Source organism: Schistocerca cancellata, chromosome 9 (assembly GCF_023864275.1).
Source record: "Schistocerca cancellata isolate TAMUIC-IGC-003103 chromosome 9, iqSchCanc2.1, whole genome shotgun sequence".
NCBI lineage: Eukaryota > Metazoa > Arthropoda > Insecta > Orthoptera > Acrididae > Schistocerca > Schistocerca cancellata.
In genome coordinates, this window is record NC_064634.1 from 304,779,549 (window position 1) to 304,799,926 (window position 20,378).

A 20,378-nucleotide genomic window follows, 5' to 3' on the forward strand; every position below is an offset into this window, starting at 1 on the left:
TACGAAGAAAATCAATTAGTGGCTTCCTCGGACTCGGGGGATGGGGGTGACAGTACCATGTCTTTATCATTACACGGAAATAGCGTGTATGAGCCCTCCTTCAATTAAGGTGGGGGTATTAATGCACTAAATTTGTCCTTGTTCCGCATATTTGCTGGGCACCGCTGTGCAATGCGGCGTTGACCACTAGATGTCACGAGAGGCAGACCCGCCAGTATACTCGCAAAAGGATGATGAAGATGATGATGATGTTTGCTTTGTAGGGCACTGAATCGCAAAAGAGGGTGGGGAGTATTGTTTTGCCAGTAAACGAACAGTAACAGCAGAAGGGTCGATCAGAAGAGCTGACTACTTCCAACGTGGACTAGTCACTGAATGTCACGTGAGTAACACATCTATCAGGGACATTCCAGCTACTGTAAGGCTACTCACGTCGACTGTTGGTGATGGGAGTGTGAAGTGGAGACGCGAAGGAACAACAAGACCATGCAGTCCGCATGCAGACAGGAAGGGACCATAGTGCGTTACAGAAGGTGGTTAGAAAAAAAAAATCACTTGAAATCCGCAGAAGTTGGTTGGTTGGTTGGTTTGGGGAAGGAGACCAGACAGCGTGGTCATCGGTCTCATCGGATTAGGGAAGGATGGGGAAGGAAGTCGGCCGTGCCCTTCCAGAGGAACCATCCCGGCATTTTCCTGGAGTGATTTAGGGAAATCACAAATCCGCAGAAGTAATTACTCGTAACTCCCAAAGTGTTACCATCAGTGCAACTAGCCCAGTAACAGTGCGAAAGGAGTTAAAAAGAATCGGTTATAATGGACGAGCCGCTCCTTGTAAGGCGTGCTTTAGTGTAGTCAGTGCTAAGCGATAGTTTCGGTGATGTAAAGAGCAAAGTGGACAGTAGCTGACTCAACAGGTGTGATTCAGAGTGATATATCACGCTGTATCATGTGGCAGTGCTATGGAACGGTTTGAGTTTGGCGAATGATTGGTGTATGTAGCTTGCCAATATGAGTAGTGCCAAGAGTGAAGTACGGAGGAGGTGGTGTTACGGCATGGCTGTATTTTTCGTCGTTAGGGTGTGGTACTGGCGGAAGTGAAACTGTGAGGACGGGGCGTGAGTCGTGCTTGGGTAGCTCAGCAGGTAGAGCACTTGCCCGCGAAAGGCAAAGGTCTCGAGTTCGAGTCTCGGTCCGGCACACAGTTTTAATCTGCCAAGAAGTTTCGTATCAGCGCACACTCCGCTGCAGAGTGAAAATCTCATTCTGGAAACATCCCCCAGGCTGTGGCTAAGCCATGTCTCCGCAATATCCTTTCTTTCAGGAGTGCTAGCTTTGCAAGGTTCGCAGGAGAGCTTCTGTAAAGTTTGGAAGGTAGGAGACGAGGTACTGGCAGAAGTAAAGCTGTGAGGACGGGGCGTGTGTCGTACTTGTATAGCTCAGTTGGAGCCGGCACGGTAGCTCAGCGTGTTCGGTCAGAGGGTTTAGCTACCCTCTGAAATAAAAAACTGAGTAAACGGATCAACGAACAACCCGAACGAGTGTCATAGATCGTCCGCCACCAAAGTCAACGAACAATGTAGAACAAAATTAGATAAAAAAAAGGTGGTAGAGCACTTGCCCGCGAAAGGCAAAGGTCCCGAGTTCGAGTCTCGGTCCGGCACACAGTGTTAATCTGCCAGGATGTTTCAATCTTATTAAGCTTAAGAAAATTGTAAATGCGGGAGGATATGAACGCATTTTATAGCATTGTGTACTGCGTACAGTGGAGGAACAATTCGGAGACGATGATTGTTTGCATCACCATGACAATGCATTCTGTCATGAGGCAGCCACTGTAAGGCAATGGTTTGTGGACAACAGTAGTCCTGAAATAGACTGACTGCCCAGATAAATAATTAAATAAAAAATCGCTCCCTTCTTTGGATCCGGTTCCTGAAGAAGAATTGGCTGCCATTCATCCGTAGACCACGTTTGCAGTGTCCACAGCAGAGTCAAGCCGTGGGGAGGGTGGGCAATCCCTTCATTAATAACCACTAATAGATGTCCGAGTGCTTGTGATCAGATAGCGTAGTTCAAAGGCTACATCTAGAAAAATTAAAACGTTACCTACAGGGTGCCCTGTATTCGAATCTCAAGCTACACAACTTGCTGTATGGACAGACGTCTGAGAGCCAAGATGGAAATAAAACACAAAATTGGAACCAGTATCGTACCTTGCAGTACTCCTCGTGGACGCTGGGCAGCCGTACCCGGACCTCTGCCGGCCCACTCCACGGCGACGTCCAGAAGGCGTCCTCGCTGCCGCACAGTATGGGCGGGAACCCGTGGAACAGAAACTTGCGATCGTAGCGGCCGCTGTCGGCGAAGCTCCGCCATACCCAGGCGCCGGCCGGCTGCGCGCTGGCGACCGCTGCGGCCACGGCGAGCAGCGTGCGGACTGTCAGTGCGGTGGCCGCCATATCGCTCGACTGCCGATCGCTCACCGTCCGAGTGGCGAGTGGACGCCCCGCTTATGTACTCCGGCCGGAGTGTCGGAGCCGTCGTAATTGGGAGCGGCGTGTCGCCGTAGGTGGGCGACGGCGCGGGCAACGAGGTGCCGCCCACGCCCACGCCGCGGCCCGCGGGTCGCGACCCCTGGAGGTCAGCGCGGCGGTCGCTAACTGCCGCTTCCGGCGGCGCCACGGAGCGACGTAGCCCAGCGTGACGCGGCAGCACCGGACACAGCTTCCCGGTTCACCGGGTCACCGGTGCTCGGCGCTCTACTGCATGCAATGCGGGAGCCGAAGCACGGTGGCGGACGTCTGATTTCGGGCTAGGAAGTACTGCCTGTGAATCACTGGCTATGTAGGGACATTGTTCTCCATTTACTCTTTATTTTATTTCACACGACTCGTTCCACAGGACCAAATTAAGAAGCAAACGGCTCTGGGCACTATGGGACTTAAATTCTGAGCTCATCAGTCCCCTAGAACTTAGAACTACTTAAACCTAACTAACCTAAGGACATCACAAACAGCCATGCCCGAGGCAGGATTCGAACCTGCGACCATAGCGGTCGCGCAGCTCCAGGCTGTAGCGCCTAGAACCGCTCGGTCACTCCAGCCGGCTAAGAAGCAAATCTCCAGTGTCATGGAGCGCATCAGTAAATGAAATTAAAATGTAGACCAAACCATTGCAGACGACAACCTGACAATATACACTGAGGTGACAAAACTCAAAGGATACCGATGAGCAGATATACCGATTGCGTACACAAGGTACACTACTGGCCATTAAAATTGGTACACTACAGACGCGAAATTTAACCGACAGGAAGAAGATGCTGTGATATGCAAATGATTAGCTTTTCAGAGCATTCACACAAGGTTGGCGCCGGTGGGGACACCTACAACGGGCTGACATGAGGAAAGTTTCCAACCGATTTCTCAAACACAAACAACAGTTGACCGGCGTTGCCTGGTGAAACGTTGTGATGCCTCGTGTAACGAGGAGTAATGCGTACCATCCCGTTTCCAACTTTGATAAAGGTCGGATTCTAGCCTACCGCGATTGCGGTTTATAGTATCGCGACATTGCTGCTCGCGTTGGACGGATCCAATGACTGTTAGCAGAATATGGAATCAGTGGGTTCATGACGGTAATACGGAACGCCGTGCTGGATCCCAACGGCCTCGTATCACTAGCAGTCGAGATGACAGGCATCTTATCCGCATGGCTGTAACGGATCGTGCAGCCACGTCTCGATCCCTGAGTCAACAGATGGGGACGTTTACAAGACAACAACCATCTGCACGAACCTTTCCAGCAGCATGGACTATCGGCTCGGAGACCATGGCTACGGTTACCCTTGACACTGCATCATAGACAGGAGCGCCTGCGATGGTGTGCTCAACGACGAACCTGGGTGCACGAATAGCAAAACGTAATTTTTTCGGATGAATCCAGGTTCTGTTTACAGCAACATGATGGTCACATTCGTGTTTGGCGACATCGCGGTGAACGCACATTGGAAGCGTGTATTCGTCATCGCCATACTGGCGTATCACCCGCCATGATGTTATGGGGTGCCACTGGTGACACGTCTCGGTTACGTCTTGTTCGCATTCACGGCACTGTGAACAGTGGGCGTTACATTTCAGGTGTGTTACGACCCGTGGCTCTGTCGTTCATTCGATCCCTGCGAAAGCCTACATTTCAGCATGATAATGCACGTTGCAGGTCCTGTACGGGCCTTTCTGGATACAGAAAATGTTCGACTGCTGCCCTGACCAGCACATTCTCCAGATCTCTCACCAATTTAAAACGTCTGGTCAATGGTGGCCGAGCAACTGGCTCGTCCGAATACGCCAGTCACTACTCTCGATGAACTGTGGTATCGTGTTGAAGCTGCATGGGCAGCTGTAATTGTATACGCCATCCAATCTCTGTTTAGCTCTATGCCCAGGCGTATCAAGGCCGTTATTACGGCGAGAGGTGGTTATTATGGGTACTGATTTCTCAGGATCTGTGCACACAAACTGCGTGAAAATGCAATCACATGTCAGTTCTAGTATAATATATTTGTCCAATGAATACCCGTTTATCATCTGCATTTCTTCTTGATGTAGCAATTTTAATGGCGAGTGGTGTATAAAGGGCAGTGCATTAGTGGAGCTGTCATTATTACGCCCGCACGACGGTAATTGACAGATTTTGAACTCTAAATGGTAGCTGGATCTAGGCATGACGGAAATTTCATTTTCGAAACAGTTAAGGAATTCAGTATTCTGCGATCCACGTGCCGAGAATACCATATTTCAGGCATTGTCACTCACCACGGACTACGCAGTGGCCGACAGCCTTCACTTAACGACCGAGAGCAGCGGCGTTTACGTAGAGTCGTCATTGCCAGCATGAGTGCAACACTGCGACAAATAACCACATAAATCAGTGTGGGGCATACGATAAACGCACCCATGTGGACAGTGCGGTGGATCGTGGCAGCAGACGACCGAAGAGAATGCCTCTGCTAATAAGATGACATCGCCTGCAGCTCCTCTCCTGCGCTGTTGACAATATCATTTTGACCCTAGACGACTGGAAGACGACGGCGTGGTCAGATGAATCCCGATATCAGTTGATAAGAACTGGTGTAGGGTTCGAGAGTTGCGCAGACCCCAAGAAACCATGGATCCAATTTGTCAACAGCACACTGTGCAAGCTGGTGATGGCTCCATAACGTTGTGGGCTGTGCTTACACGGACTGGACAGGGTCTTGTGGTCCAATTGAATCGTAAGTGGCTATGTTCGGATACTTGGACACCATTTGTAGCTATTCATGGGCTTTATGTTCCCAAACAACATTTTCATGTACATGGGCCATAATTTTTCGCGACTGGCTTGAGGAACGTTCTGGACAATTAAAGGGAATGGTTTGATCGCCCAGATCGCCAGATAATGAATAGTATCGGACACTCATGTGACATAATCGAAAGGTCTGTTCGTGCACAACATCCTGCGCCGTCAACACTTTCGCAATTATGGCAGAATATCTCTATTTCTGCACGGATTTCCAACGACTTGTTGAGTCCGTACTACGTCGTGTGATGGTCCTTCGACGGGCAAAAAGACGTCCGACACGATATTAGAAGGTATCTCATGACTTTTGTCACCTCATAGTGTATAACCAGACCTAAAAACAAAACACAGGAATTAGCTTAATTTCTTCCCAGGAGCTACCCGACAGAATAGAAGGAGTGATTCATGAGGTAGTTCTTCAGTTTAGACTTGAATGTGCTGCTAAGATAATTTTATTCTTGTGATAGCGTAAGGAAAATGGATGCAGCAGAGTACACCACGCCACTCTGCACGTGGGTGAAATGAGATGCAAATGCTGAGTGGATTTCTGCCTAGTATTAACTGAGCGAAAGGTGCAAGTTCATGGGAATAAGGTCATATTGTTAACCACAAATAATATTAAAGAATATATATACATTTAGAGTCCAGTATCAGAATTCCCAGGTCCCTGAAGTGGGTTCGACAAGAGGTTTGCGAACTTACATCACATGTTGCTCGAACAGCCCGTTCCTGAGCCGAAAACACCCTTTGTGAATGGGAAGAGTTACCCCACCATATAATGCCGTATGTCATAAGCGGATGAAAATAAGCGAAGTGGATTAACTATCGTGTTGGACATTTACAAAAATTTTTTGGGACCACCTGTCACATTAAAAGGAATACAATTTATGTATATAGGAAATAGTATTGGTCCGAGCTCTGACCACTGATGCCCCCCCCCCCCCTTTCCCATAACCGTGCCCCAATCAGACGTCACACCTTTTGCTGTCTGCTCTTTTAGTTTGAGAGGAACCAATTTATTTATTTATTTATTTATTTACCCGTCAACTTCCGTAGGACCAAACTGAGGAGCAAATCTCCAAGGTCATCGAACGTGTTATGTAGTGGGACACGAAATTGAAGCGTCACCCATCCACCAGTGTCAGCCCAGTTTGCAGGTGAATATAAGTTAATTTAGTGTTTTGTTTATGTATTTTTTTGTAATATTTTGTAATGGTTGTGAATTGTCTAAAGTTTTTGTATTTTTTTATACGTTTCATGTACGGAGAGGGCGGCGCAACGAACGGAGACAGCATCTTCGCTGCCGGGACCAGAGAGAAAATTGCTGGCCACTATACGTCGCGGGTCGACAGCCAAAGAGCGGCAGAAGATCCTGGAACCGAGTTGTTCCGTCGTGCTTCTAAAAATAAAAAAAACGAGATTTTGTAATGTTTTGTACAACAATTATATCATAGGAATACAATTTATGTATATAGGAAATAGTATTGTTAGTTTTGTCTCGTCAAGGCTCCGGTTCACGTCTGTATGTAGAATGATAATAAACTGGTGGATGCTATTAAAGTTGAAATACGTGTTCTGAGGATTTATTTATGAAGAATTATGTGAATGAATTAATAATATATTTGACGAGATTATTGAATTTTGACAGTCTTCATCGCGACTTTGAATCTCAAAGTTTATTTAATGTGGTTCTAATATCGATTAAATCAAGATAAAGTGTATCAATATAATTTCTGAGGAGAGACAAACGACGTCAAAATTTGAAAAAGTTCACGCAAACCAATTGGCCCGAGTGACGTAATTCTGTGCATACGACTCAAATGATGTTTTACATTTTCGTTCAAGAACCATTCTGAGACAATTTAAAAAGAATATAAATAATTTTGGAGTGGGTTGTAACTGACGTAGGTGACGAAGTCTGCACATGGTCATATGTCGAAAGAAAATCATTTATAAGAAACTTACGTCGTTACACTACAGTTAGTGCATTGAATTACAATATAAAAGTAATAACAGATAAAATAAAATGCTGGTGAAACCAAAAAAGACAAGCCATAAATTTATGTAAACGCAATCAACAGTACAACAAGAATTAGCTTAATTTTCCCAGGAGCTCGTCGACAGAATAGAAGGAGTGAGTCATGAAGAAACTCTTCAGTTTCGATTTGAAAGCGCGTGGATTACTGCTAAGAGTTTTGAATTCGCGTGGTAGCTTATTGAAAATGGATACAGCAGTATACTGCACACCTTTCTGTACAATATGTAAGGATCTCCGAATCAAATGCTGGTTTGATTTCAGCCGAGTATTAACTGAGTGAAAGCTGCTTATTCTTGGGAATAAGCTAATATTCTTAACAAGAAATGACAGTAAGGGATATATATTTTGAGAGGGCAATTCAAAATACCCAGACTCGTGAACAGGGGTCGACAAGAGGTTCGTGAACTTGGACCACTTATTGCCGAAGCGCCCGTTTCTGAGCCAAAAATACAGTATCATTTTAGAATAGGAAGAGTTACCCCAAAATATATTACCATACGACATAAGCGAATGAAAATAAGCTAAGTAGACTAATTTTCGTGTCGAACCATCATTCACTTCAGATATCGTTCGTATAGTAAAAATGGCAGCATTAAGCCTTTGAACAAGATCCTGAAAGTTGGCTTTTCACTGCAGTTTACTATCTATCTGAAACCTAGAAATTTGAACTGTTCAGTTTCACCAATTGTATGCCCATTCTGTGAAATTAAAACGTCAGGATTCATTGAACAGTGTGTTAGAAACTGTAAAAACTGAGTAACTGTTATTTAACATTAGTTAATTTTCTACAAACCGTAAACGTACGTCATGAACTGAAACCGAGCCAGTGTAGCACACAACATCCTTTTCTACCAAGGTAGTGTCATCAGCAAACTGCCTGTATTCCGTAATGGTCCAACTTTTGGAGCAATATTTTGTGATCAACAAAATCAAACGCCTTAGTGAAATCAAAAAATATGCATAGCGTTCTAAACCTTTTATTTGGCCCATCCAGTACCTCAAAAAGAAAAGAGAATATAGCATTTTCAGTTGTTAAACGACTTCTAAAGCCGAACTGTACATTTGACAGCGAATCGTGTGATATAAAAAGATCAGTTATCCTTACCTACATAGCCTTTTCAATAACTTTAGCAAACACTGATGGCATAAAAATAGGACTAAAATTATCTACGTTATCACTTTCTCACTTTTTATAAAGCGGCTTTACTACTGAGAGCTTTAATCGTTCAGGAAACTGACCATTCCTAAAGGAGAAATTACAAATATGGCTAAATACAGGACTAACATGTGCAGCACAGTACTGCTAGGCACTCCATCATAACAGAGAGAGTCGTTAGTCTTCAGTGATTTATATATTGACTCAGTCTCCCCCTTGTCTGTATCACAGAGGAGTACTTCAGACATCAGTCTCAGAGAAGCATTCTTATATAATTCCCTGTAGAAACTAAATTTTTATTTAATTCATCGGCAATGCTCAGAAAATATGTTGTTAAATACTGTACATATATCTGATTTACCAGTAACAGAAATATTTTTACTGCGAACTGACTTTATTTCGTCGAACTTGTGCTGCTAACGAGACACTTCCTTCACAACTGACCATATGGTTTTAATTTTATCATGTGAATTAGCTATTCTGCTTGCATACCACATACTCCTTGCCCTCCTAATAACGTTTTTAAGCACCTTACAATACTTTTTGTAATGGACTACTGTAGCTTGATTGTGAGTACTTCTAACATTTTGCTTTAACTCCCACTTTGTTCTACATGATATCCTTATCCCACTAGTCAGCCAGCTGGGTAGCCTATTACTGCTAGTACCACGTTTAGAACGTTCTAATGGAAAGCAACTCTCAAAGAGTATGATAAATGTGTTAAGGAAAGAATTATATTTGTTATCTATGTTATTGACACTGTAAATAACCTGCCACTCTTGTTCTTTGACAAGGTTTAACAAACTCACTTTTGCTGTTGGATTAACTTTCCTACATAGTTTGTAACTATATTTGACATTTGTTTGAGTACAAAAGCCTTTTAGTGTTAAAATTTGTGCATCGTGGACTGAAAGGTCATTCACCCCTTTACTAACAGAATGCCCATCTAGTAATGAAGAACTAATAATATTGAAGTCACCACATATAACTAATTTCTGTTACTTCCTACAAAGTGAATCAAGAACCCTCTCTAGCTTGAGCAGAAATGCTCTGAAGTCAGACTTAGGGGACCTATAAACAACGACAATTAGAAGTTTAGTGCCACTAAATTCAACTGCCTCTGCACAACATTCAAATATCCGTCCAGTGCAGTGCTGTGATATGTCTGAACTCAAATGGAATACCGTTTTTTACGTACATAGCCACTCCCCCACTCCCAAAGGACCTCCTTGAAAAACAGCCAGCTAATCTGTATCTTGGTAAAGGAAGCCTCTGAATTGTCAAATTATTTAAGTGGTGCTCCGACATATCAATAATTTCAGAGTCAACATCTATAAGCAGTTCACTAACTTTATCTCTACTACCTCTTATATTTTGGTGAAATATGCTGATTCCTTGTCTACGTGGAAACATGACGTCCTCTGAAGGTGACCCCTTAGAGGGACTTCCTTTAAGCAGGTATACATATCAGCTGACTTCAATCTAAAAAAGGTGCAGCTCTAACACCAACTACTACAGGAACGTTTTTATGAGTGATCCCACTACCACCCACTACACTGTCACCTATAAGCTCTGCCAGCCTCCCCTTTCCATACCTATTGAGACGCATGTCATGCCTAAGGAAACCTGATCTACCGTAGATCCAACTGGCACCACTTAAATGTGACCCATGCCCTCTACCATCAGCGCCCTCCTCAGCCCCACGTTAACGTGCCTAACAGCCGCATTAAGATGAGGCCGATCATGACGCTGAAACAGTTGCACGAAATGCACAATAGTGCCACCAGTTTGAGTAGCTATCTTTACCAGGCACCACCTACATCATATTTCCCGTCCCTATCAAGACTGTTCTCTGCTCCACCCACTATTACTACCTGATCCTCCTTCGTAAAGTTCCTCCATAACTCCACAATACTGTCAGTCACCTGAGCCAACAATGCAATAGGCTCCACAATGCTGGTGACCAATTGTGATCTACTTCTCTTATTCCACAATGGTATAACTTCTGCAGTAATATTTTGTGATACACACAATCAAACACCAAAGTTAAATCAAAGAAGTAGCCTAGTTTCCACAACTTTTAGTTTAATCTGTCCAGTGCCTAATTGGGAAAGGAGAATACAGCGTTTTCGGTAGTTAAGTCTCTTCTGAAACCAAACTGCTGTACGTCTGACAGAAAATTATGTGAACTGAAATGTTCATTTACCATTATATATAGACTCTTTTCAATAAATTTTGCAAACATCCGTAGCATAGAGATGAGCCTGAAACTGTCTACATTAAACGTTCCTTCTTTCTTATAAAGCAGTTTTACTAATGAGCACTTCAGTCATTCAAGAAACTGACTATTCCTAAAGGGAAAATTACAAATGTGGCTAAGCACTGGGCTAACATATGCAGCACGGTGCTTTAGCATCCCGCAAGATATCCCATCATATGGTGACTAGCTTAGTGGGGCAGAGTGGAACCCGTAACACAGCACCCCATGTTCTTTAAAAAATGGAACTCCCGTGTATCACACAGCTTTAAATACTTGATTACATTGCAAGTGAGTTTGTGAGTTAAATATTAGACAGTAAGTCAAGAAGCAAAATCCTAATCATGTTGGTTCTATTAGTTTGTGATTATGCACCCACAGAGTAACTAGAAGTTCAAAACCGAAATTGTGTCGGACAGTTATCTAATTTAGTACGTATCTTCGAAGGTATACTGTCGGCAAAAAGGGGAACAAATAGAGTTCTTAGCAAAGAAATAATAATTTAAAACGTAATGCTTGATGCTGAAGAATTATCACGTGAACAGTGAACGTTTGCGGGGCCTTAAGCTAGGAAAAATTATAAAACGTTTGAAATTACGTTTAAAATTTTTTCAGAAGTCGCTAAGTGTTCTTATTATCAAACACTGGATGAGTGTAGTCTGGATAATATGTACTCCATTTTAAGCAAAAACTAGTTCTTCACGCCTCTAATTGTTCGTGACGTCATGTCTCCAGAACTAGGTGTCCTACAATAATATAATTTTGCAGGTACATTCAGTGGTATACATGGACAATGTCTGAGAGATGTCTTGTGAATAAAGTTAGTAGTTAAGAAGTAAGAAATCAAAATTTCTAGCCTGATCCTGAAGTGTTACTGCATCAATACCGACAAAGTAGTAAGAGGCAACCTCTTTTTCTTTCATTTTTTGTGGAGAAGGTTTCCATGACAGAAAATTTCGTAAAGGTTTGAAATTTTAAGTAAAATTTGTTGGAAGTCGCTAAGTGGTCTTGTTATGAAATACTCGATGAATAAAATCTCGGTATCTGTATGCCGTGAGTTACACTGCCTCACGATATATACATATTTTCTAACTTTAATGTTTGACATTCTGTTTTAAACCTTAATGAGTAGTTTATAGCAGCACTTTGAATTTTTAAGTTCGGTCAGTAATCATACGAAATTCTGAAAATCAAAGTCATGTTGACCCTGGAATATATTAGAAAGGCACTGTGCAGCTGGGATCAGGTGACAGGTTTAGCCGTTTACTAATAAACACTGCGCAACACAATTGAAGGTTCGCTTTCTCGATATACCGTAATTGCTTGCCGTTGCGACACAGTATGGTGGCGAAGTTAGGCATAACGCGTGCACGGGGTGTCAAATGGGTTGCCTAACCCTCAGGGGCTAGAGCAGCTGTAAGGTAAGAGGGTCGTTCAATAAGTAACGACTCACATTTTCTTCTCAGGACATATTTATTGTTAAGAGCTAGAATTTGGTGACAACATACATCAACATATCTTGTCCATGTCTTAATTTTCTACGTAGTTTCCATCACGTTCTATGGTCGTACGCCAACGTTGTGGAAGAGCATGTATACCCTACAGGTAAAATCTCTTGTCTTGCAGGCGTAGCCATATTTTCCCGGATGACTGACACTCTCGTCACGATCCGTGACAGAAAGGCCTCTCCGTCGGCGTCAAAATGCTCCCACAATTTAGATGAAATGGCCTTTCTTTGAATCACGTGCTCCGCTATGAGCATTCGTGGAACCCATCGTGAGCACATCTTTGAATATCCGAGAGTGTCGATCATTGCAGACGCACTTCCAGCGCTGACCGCCAAAAAATGACTCTAAGCACTATGGGACTTAACATCTGAGGTCATCAGTCCCCTAGAACTTAGAACTACTTAAACCTAACTAACCTAAGGACATGACACATATCCATGCCTGCGACCGGAGCAGCAGCGCTGTTCCGGACTGAAGCTCGGCCACAGCGGCCGGTGCTGACCGACAAGTGTAGATCCAATTGTCGAGTTGTGATGCGCCTGTCGGCTCGAATAATGGCATCTTCACGATTTAGCATGTGTGAAGCGCTGGCTGCGACTGGATGTCCCGAGCAAGGCCGATCATGGGGCTCTGTTTCTGCACTTCCTGAAGCTGTAACTTTTTTTACCCATCGCCCAACTGTATTCCTATCAACTGCAACATCGCCGTACACTGCACACGAACGTTTATGGACGTTCTCAACGGTTTCTTTTTCTGCACACAAGAATTCAATAACAGCACGCTGCTTGTAACGTGAGTCGTATTACACCCCATTTTGACGCTGTACTACGGCTCTGCCATCTGCCAGAACAGTTTGAAACTTCACCGGCGCACAGGACAAACATCAAATGTGAATCACCAACAAGGACATTTATTTATGTATGTTAATGGCTTTTTTTTTAAAAATGTGGCCATTACTTATTGAACGACCCTCGTGCATTTCTAACGTGCTGAGCAACGGTGCGTCGGTGGCGACAAGGATGTTACCGAAATTGGATATCTTAGAGGGACCTCTTGCACTTTTCGATGTAGCCCTCCACCATGATCATGCCATAGGCGGGTGTAAAACAGAAGGATTGAAAAAGCATAAGTACCTATAAAAATGACTTTTTCTTTTTTTACTAATAATATCAATATTTATGTAAGTGTTTGGGGAGAGAGAGAGAGAGGGGGGGGGGAGAGAGATTGATTTTTGATTGAGAGTTTACTTTAAGTCGTAACTGGTACCTGAATTCTGGTTGCTGAATCCTTGAATGATCAGCTTCTGCACCAGTTGTTGACGTATTGCAATTTGGAAGAAGTTATTGTTCTTTAAGGTTTAAAATACGACTCTGTTCGTTACTTGGCCGTATTGCGGATAGCTTTGAGCCTAAGCTTTCGTAGCTTTTCACTGTTGTAAATATGTAAGATCAAACAGCAATCTGATTTTCGTGAGAAAAGGAGATTGCTTGACACACAAACTTCCTTCAAACTACATTTTCTGCCACATCAAAATTAGTCAGTGGAGTTCAGCACCATACTATTGTACAAGGACATAATACAATTACTGTAATTAAGAAATTTTGAGAGGTTACTTATTGAATGAAAACTATAGAGAATGCATTTCTTTTCCTGTATTTTAGTGAACTTTGTACACTTACAGTTCTGTCAATTGATAGAGGACAACGACAATGAAGTTCACCTTCTTTTCCAAAAACAAGATATTTCTATTCTTCACTTCCAGAAAATTTGTATACATAAATCTTTGGCAACTCTTACACATACTTCACTCGGTTTTATCACTAAAATATCAATTTTCATTAAATGTAACAATACGTTCTGAGCGACGGCCTAGCAACACGTCCCCTTTCCACAAGGTAGAGATTAACAGTCTTTTTTTTAATAAAATCAATTGTCTTTTTTTTTTTTTAGAGTCCATACTCTAATACTAATTCTCTAATACTATCGTTGCGGGGATTGCGCGCTAAAGAGTTTCTTGCTGTCTAGCTGCGCTTCACTTCACTTCAAGTACTTTTTGAATCACATTTACATTTACGGTATTGACATACATTACTGAGTTTCTCAGAATAAAATCAGGCACAAATTAGTTAAAGAAAAAAAAGCAGTGAGGCACAGATAACATTACATACCGTTTGCTTCTTCGGATCACGTTCAAATTCTGGCGAGTAGCTATCAATGGTACCTAGTCGTTCCAATCTGTACGCAAGAGAAATAACTGCGCTGAACTTCACAGGGCTACGGTCATGTTCAATGGGAATACAATCCACAATGTCTTTAGAGAAGGGCTGAAACGTCCAAGGGTATCAGCAGTATCAAAGATTGTCAAGAACATCTTTCTTGTTGCTGCTCGCACTGCGGATTGTCATTTTCGATCGCAAAATGTGCAGGAATCAACGCCTGAGAAAGGCGTGGTTTCACTGACATCCTTTATGCCACCTCCTGAGGCCTTTCGGTGTCGATTCTGAGCGGCGATGTATCTAAAATATCTTCCCCGGTCCCCCGTAAGAAAACTGCCTGATTTCAAAGCTAGGCATCGAGGTACTGACCTCCTCCGCTGAGACGTCAGCAGAAGGGATGAAATTTGGGAAAGTGGGGCTTGGGCGTTCTTTTCATCGTATGACAGTCCGCGGTGGTGCTGGGCCGGAAGTGACATATTAATCCAACTTACAGCTCACACGAACTTCCGAGCTGTGTTATGTGTCGACACCTTGCTGTTTGAAACGTGGCCGAGCCTGAGGGTGACGTCGCAGCGCGCGACGCTTCTGCTCCGTTACAGGGGAAGGCTTTGGGCACATTTGAGACAGATTTCAAAATTATGCGTTGTGATGGGAAGCAATTACGGCGTTTCGAAAATGTGATCCTTTAATTCTGTTGCGATGTATGGATACTTGAGTATCTTAATAATTGCTGCACGCTCCAGGATATAAACAGCTCGAAAAAGTATGAGTGTAACTTCTGCTGTCAGTCAGTTGTCATAAAAGTTTCCTGGTGTAGAATGATGTCATGTTGAAAAAACATAAACTTCTCGTCGAAATTCCGGCCATAATTCCATTGGCATTCCTTTGGGTCTGTGATTTCCATTTACGGGGGCTGGAACTTAAATAGTGGCAATTATCTATACACAATCGATACAAAAGAGTTACATGTTTGCACCTGTTACTGTCCCTCAAAGTAGTCACCAGCGTTGTGTAGAACCCGTTGCCAGCTATGTGGAAGGCGTTGTATACCGTTAGCAGAGCCTGTTCTGTTGATGGTGCGACTGGAGCGGTCTACTGTCTGTCGAATCTCTGGAACTTTTCTGAAGCGAATGCCATGAAGTGGTTCCTTCATCTTCGGAATCAAATCAAAGTCACAAGGACTTACGTCAGGGGAGTATGGTGGATGGTTCAGTACTTCCCAGTCCCATCGACTGAACAGAGCAGCCACAGCTTGCGCTGTATGCACCCGCGCATTGTGGTGGAAAATGACGGGTGGGTTGTGCTGAAAATGTCGCCGCTTATTTCGCAAAGCTGGTCGCAGGTGAAGCTCCAAAACGAACAGTAATACTATACATCTACATCTACATCTACATCTATACTCCGCGAGCCACCTTACGGTGTGTGGCGGAGGGTACTTATTGTACCACTATCTGATCCCCCCTTCCCTGTTCCATTCACGAATTGTGCGTGGGAAGAACGACTGCTTGTAAGTCTCCGTATTTGCTCTAATTTCTCGGATCTTTTCGTTGTGATCATTACGCGAGATATATGTGGGCGGTAGTAATATGTTGCCCATCTCTTCCCGGAATGTGCTCTCTCGTAATTTCGATAATAAACCTCTCCGTATTGCGTAACGCCTTTCTTGAAGTGTCCGCCACTGGAGCTTGTTCAGCATCTCCGTAACGCTCTCGAGCTGACTAAATGTCCCCATGACGAATCGCGCTGCTTTTCGCTGGATCATGTCTATCTCTTCTATTAATCCAACCTGGTAAGGGTCCCATACTGATGAGCAATACTTAAGAATGGGACGAACAAGCGTTTTGTAAGCTACTTCTTTCGTCGATGAGTCACATTTTCTTAGATTTCTTCCTATGAATCTCAACCTGGCGCCTGCTTTTCCCACTATTTGTTTTATGTGATCATTCCACTTCAGATCGCTCCGGATAGTAACTCCTAAGTATTTTACGGTCGTTACCGCTTCCAATGATTTACCACCTATGGCATAATCGTACTGGAATGGATTTCTGCCCCTATGTATGCGCATTATATTACATTTATCTACGTTTAGGGAAAGCTGCCAGCTGTCGCACCATGCATTAATCCTCTGCAGGTCTGCCTGGAGTACGTACGAGTCTTCTGATGTTGCTACTTTCTTGTAGACAACCGTGTCAACTGCAAATAGCCTCACGGAGCTACCGATGTTGTCAACTAAGTCATTTATGTATATTGTAAACAATAAAGGTCCTATCACGCTTCCTTGCGGTACTCCCGAAATTACCTCTACATCTGCAGATTTTGAACCGTTAAGAATGACATGTTGTGTTCTTTCTTCTAGGAAATCCTGAATCCAATCACAAACCTGGTCCGATATTCCGTAAGCTCGTATTTTTTTCACTAAACGTAAGTGCGGAACCGTATCAAATGCCTTCCTGAAGTCCAGGAATACGGCATCAATCTGCTCGCCAGTGTCTACGGCACTGTGAATTTCTTGGGCAAATAGGGCGAGCTGAGTTTCACATTCACATTGACGGTCTGCCGCGGAGGAGCGTAATGCGTTAGAATCACCATAATTTACACCATACTGGGGCTCTGACGCACTTTCGACTTTCACGGCGACCCATAATGACGCTGTTCATTGGACTGGCGTTTTAGTTTTGGCTCGTACGATGTGGCCCATGTCTCATCCAGTGTTACGATACGTCGTAAGAAAGCCTCTCCTTCGCGCTCATGGCGCTCCAAGTGTTGTCTGAGCAGCGTCGTAACGCATCCATTTCTGCATTTCCGTCAAGTCATGCAGAACCCATCGTGATGCAATTTTTCGCATACCCAGGCGTTCCTTCAGGATGCGAAACACGGTCGTATGCTCTAATCCCGTTTTGTGGGTGAGCTCACGAATCGTATGGCGTCGATCACTGTCCACTATCGCGGCAACAGCATGCAATTCCTCTTCTGACAGAGACTCTAGGACGACCTGCCCTATGCATGTCTGCCATAGTTTGCCGACTTCCGTTGAAGGCTTTTACCCAACGTGCCACTGTTCTGTACGGCAATGCCGATTCCCCCCACGCATCTTGAAGTCCTTGGTGACACTGTCGTGCTGTACGACCTCTGGCACATTCAATCTTGATCCAACTCCGTTGTTCCTGTTTCGAAAACATAGTGACACCGTTACGTTAGACCGCTCGCTCGCAAGTGACTGTGTTTCCTTCGACTGTGCGCACGTCGGTGACGTAGGACGGGCGAGTCCATTTGCTCAGAGGTGAGGTAGGTATGTCAATAACGTGTTCTATCAGCGACAATAGTAGATCCCATTGCATAGTGTCTCCACAGCAGTGTTGCCACTATTTAAGTTCCAACCTACGTATATTTCGCCATGACCCATCTATTAGTCGCAATTCAGATTTGAACACCACACCAAATGGGCAGTGGCTGGACAGTAGAAAGGTTGTAGCAAGAACACAATATGCATCGAACTTGCGTTATTGGCAAACAGCCAAAGATGGTAAACTGCAGTGCAGAGGAGTCATTGGCTACAACGGGTGATTAAAAAGTTTCCGTTGAAGGCCACGCTAATCCCTTGTCTACGTATCGGTGCTTATATGCCCACATCGGAGTCGCATATACACTGCAGTAACTCCCTCAAACGGAAACTTTTTGATTGCTGCCTTTAGCAAAAACGTATAATAATATGAAAGTACACTATTGTTGTAGGCTTGCACCTTAAGCAGTCAGTCGAAAGGATCCAACAGGCCGCTCTAACAACTTGAGAGTTACCAGCGCGAAGCTCCAGCTGTGTGACTGACGTATCACATATCGAAAAGACTAATCTACAACCAATCAGTTGATGAATACTATCATTGCTGATGTTAAGTGGGGAAAAAGCAGATCTTATTACATCACAGGAAAACAAGCTAATAAAGTTTCCCGACTCCTTCCACCATAGGATGAATCGTATCAACAGACTTTTTCTTTTCTTTTTGAAATCATGACCTGTTATGCCTAGTAAAGGTGTCATTGGACAACACAGTACACCACTTGGCTGAGAAGAATGCCACTGTAGCCGCGGTGTAAATATATGTGACAGTTACTTTTTAAACATTACGCGGCTTTTAACTTCCAAACTGTCTGCTAGGTTTCTGAACACAGCTTACCTGGTAGAGGTAATTAAAAGGTACGCTGTCTCGTAAACGATATTTAGACTTACGAATAAATTAGTATCGTGATTTAACTGCAAAGAATTTGTAGAAAATTCACTTAGACCGTGAACACTTACTTCTTTGGGGCAACGAAGTTTAATGGGCAAACCGAAAGTAAACTGTATTTATGTGAACCAGAGTAATCGTAGCAAGTATCTCACCAAGTCTGAAAAATGTGTAAAGCAGTGTCGCTTATAACCACATGCAGGGCTGAGGACATGTGGGCCCAGTCTCGTGTCACAGCGCACAATTACCTCACATAATCACAAGTTACAGACGGGCTACCTTAGCACGAACATCTGTCTTTTCGGCTGAGAGACCGTGCAAAAAACATGGAACATATTAATCTCAATAACTGATGCTAGTTTTGATACCGATGGCAGTAAGAAATCGATAAAGATTCAAATAACTGCTGACAGCAAGTTGTAAATTTCGTATCGAATGATCATATGCTACCTAGTTAGAGCAAACTGTCACATAATCGTCTAAATAGGACTGTGATTGGCAAGGAAAAACTGTTGTAAACCCGTATAGATAACTCTTGAAAACAACCAAATGACAGTAGCATGCGTAATATTAATGACCCAAAAACATATGGAACACAGTGTTCCAACATGTGAGAAAATCGAAGAAGGTAAGGTCTATACAAGTAGAAAATGATCAGTGACAGGGAATGCGACGAAATTAACTGTTCTACCACTCGGCTGAATTAACATCATACAGATTCTGTACCCTGGCTTGAAACGTACCCTTGCACAAAGACCAGATCTCCACATGTGACACGGGCATCCAAACCAAGAAAGTTTCAGTTACGTTACGATCCAAATTAAGAAAGTAATTACGCACGAACCATATGCTCGCTGTGCATGACTATCAAATACGCACTGCAGTTGTGCTTTTCTCAAACATGGCAAAAATACATCAGACTATCATACCGCACAGCAATCAGTAGCGGTGGCCGAGCGGTTGTAGTCGCTTCAGTCCGGAACCGCGCGACTGCTACGGTCGCAGGTTCGAATCCTGCCTCGGGCATGGATGTGTGTAATGTCCTTTGGTTCGTTAGGTTTAAGTAGTTCTAAGTTCTAGAGGACTGATGACCTCAGATGTTAAATCCCATAGTGCTCAGAGCCATTTGAACCAAGCAAACAGCAATCCCATGTCATCACGCCAAGAAAAGTCGTGGTCCATGCGCGCCAGAACACAAAGCGCTTATCAAATTCGCTACTGAATATTTGCAGAGAGGCCGAGCTCTGACCTCATTGGTCGCCTCAGCAGAAACTGGAATGTCACTTTCTGAACGCCTTACAGACTAACGTGAAGATAACTAAGTTGTTCCATAAATGATATCTGCACTGCTGTGCAAACCTTAAGGATGGAAACAACTTTCGCGTGATATATTACTGCAAAGTAACATAGGTCGATGAAATTTGGCCAATACATAGAAAGAACAATTACGATGGTCCCGTGGATATTATAAAAAGCGGAATATAATTCTTAATAGGCTGTGTCAACAGTGCGGCCGGCAATGCATAATCTCCAACGTGCTGCTATGTTGGACACAATATTGGTGAGGAGGTCTTATGTGTGGAATGTTCCAGTCCTCCAACGAGGCGTTTGGAAACTGCTGGATGGTTGTTGGTGCATCTGGA

At 43.7% G+C, this 20,378-nt stretch overlaps 1 protein-coding gene across 1 annotated transcript in view; it reads right to left on the reverse strand.

The window, feature by feature from the left end:
• Positions 1–2,505, reverse strand: part of LOC126100818 (uncharacterized) — an 87,669-nt gene extending 85,164 nt beyond the window's left edge. The window contains exon 1 of the mRNA XM_049911449.1: positions 2,214–2,505. Coding sequence (XP_049767406.1) covers positions 2,214–2,459 — 246 coding nt within the window. The 5' untranslated portion in view covers positions 2,460–2,505. The remainder of the gene's footprint in view (positions 1–2,213) is intronic.
• Positions 2,506–20,378: the final 17,873 nt, after the last annotated feature.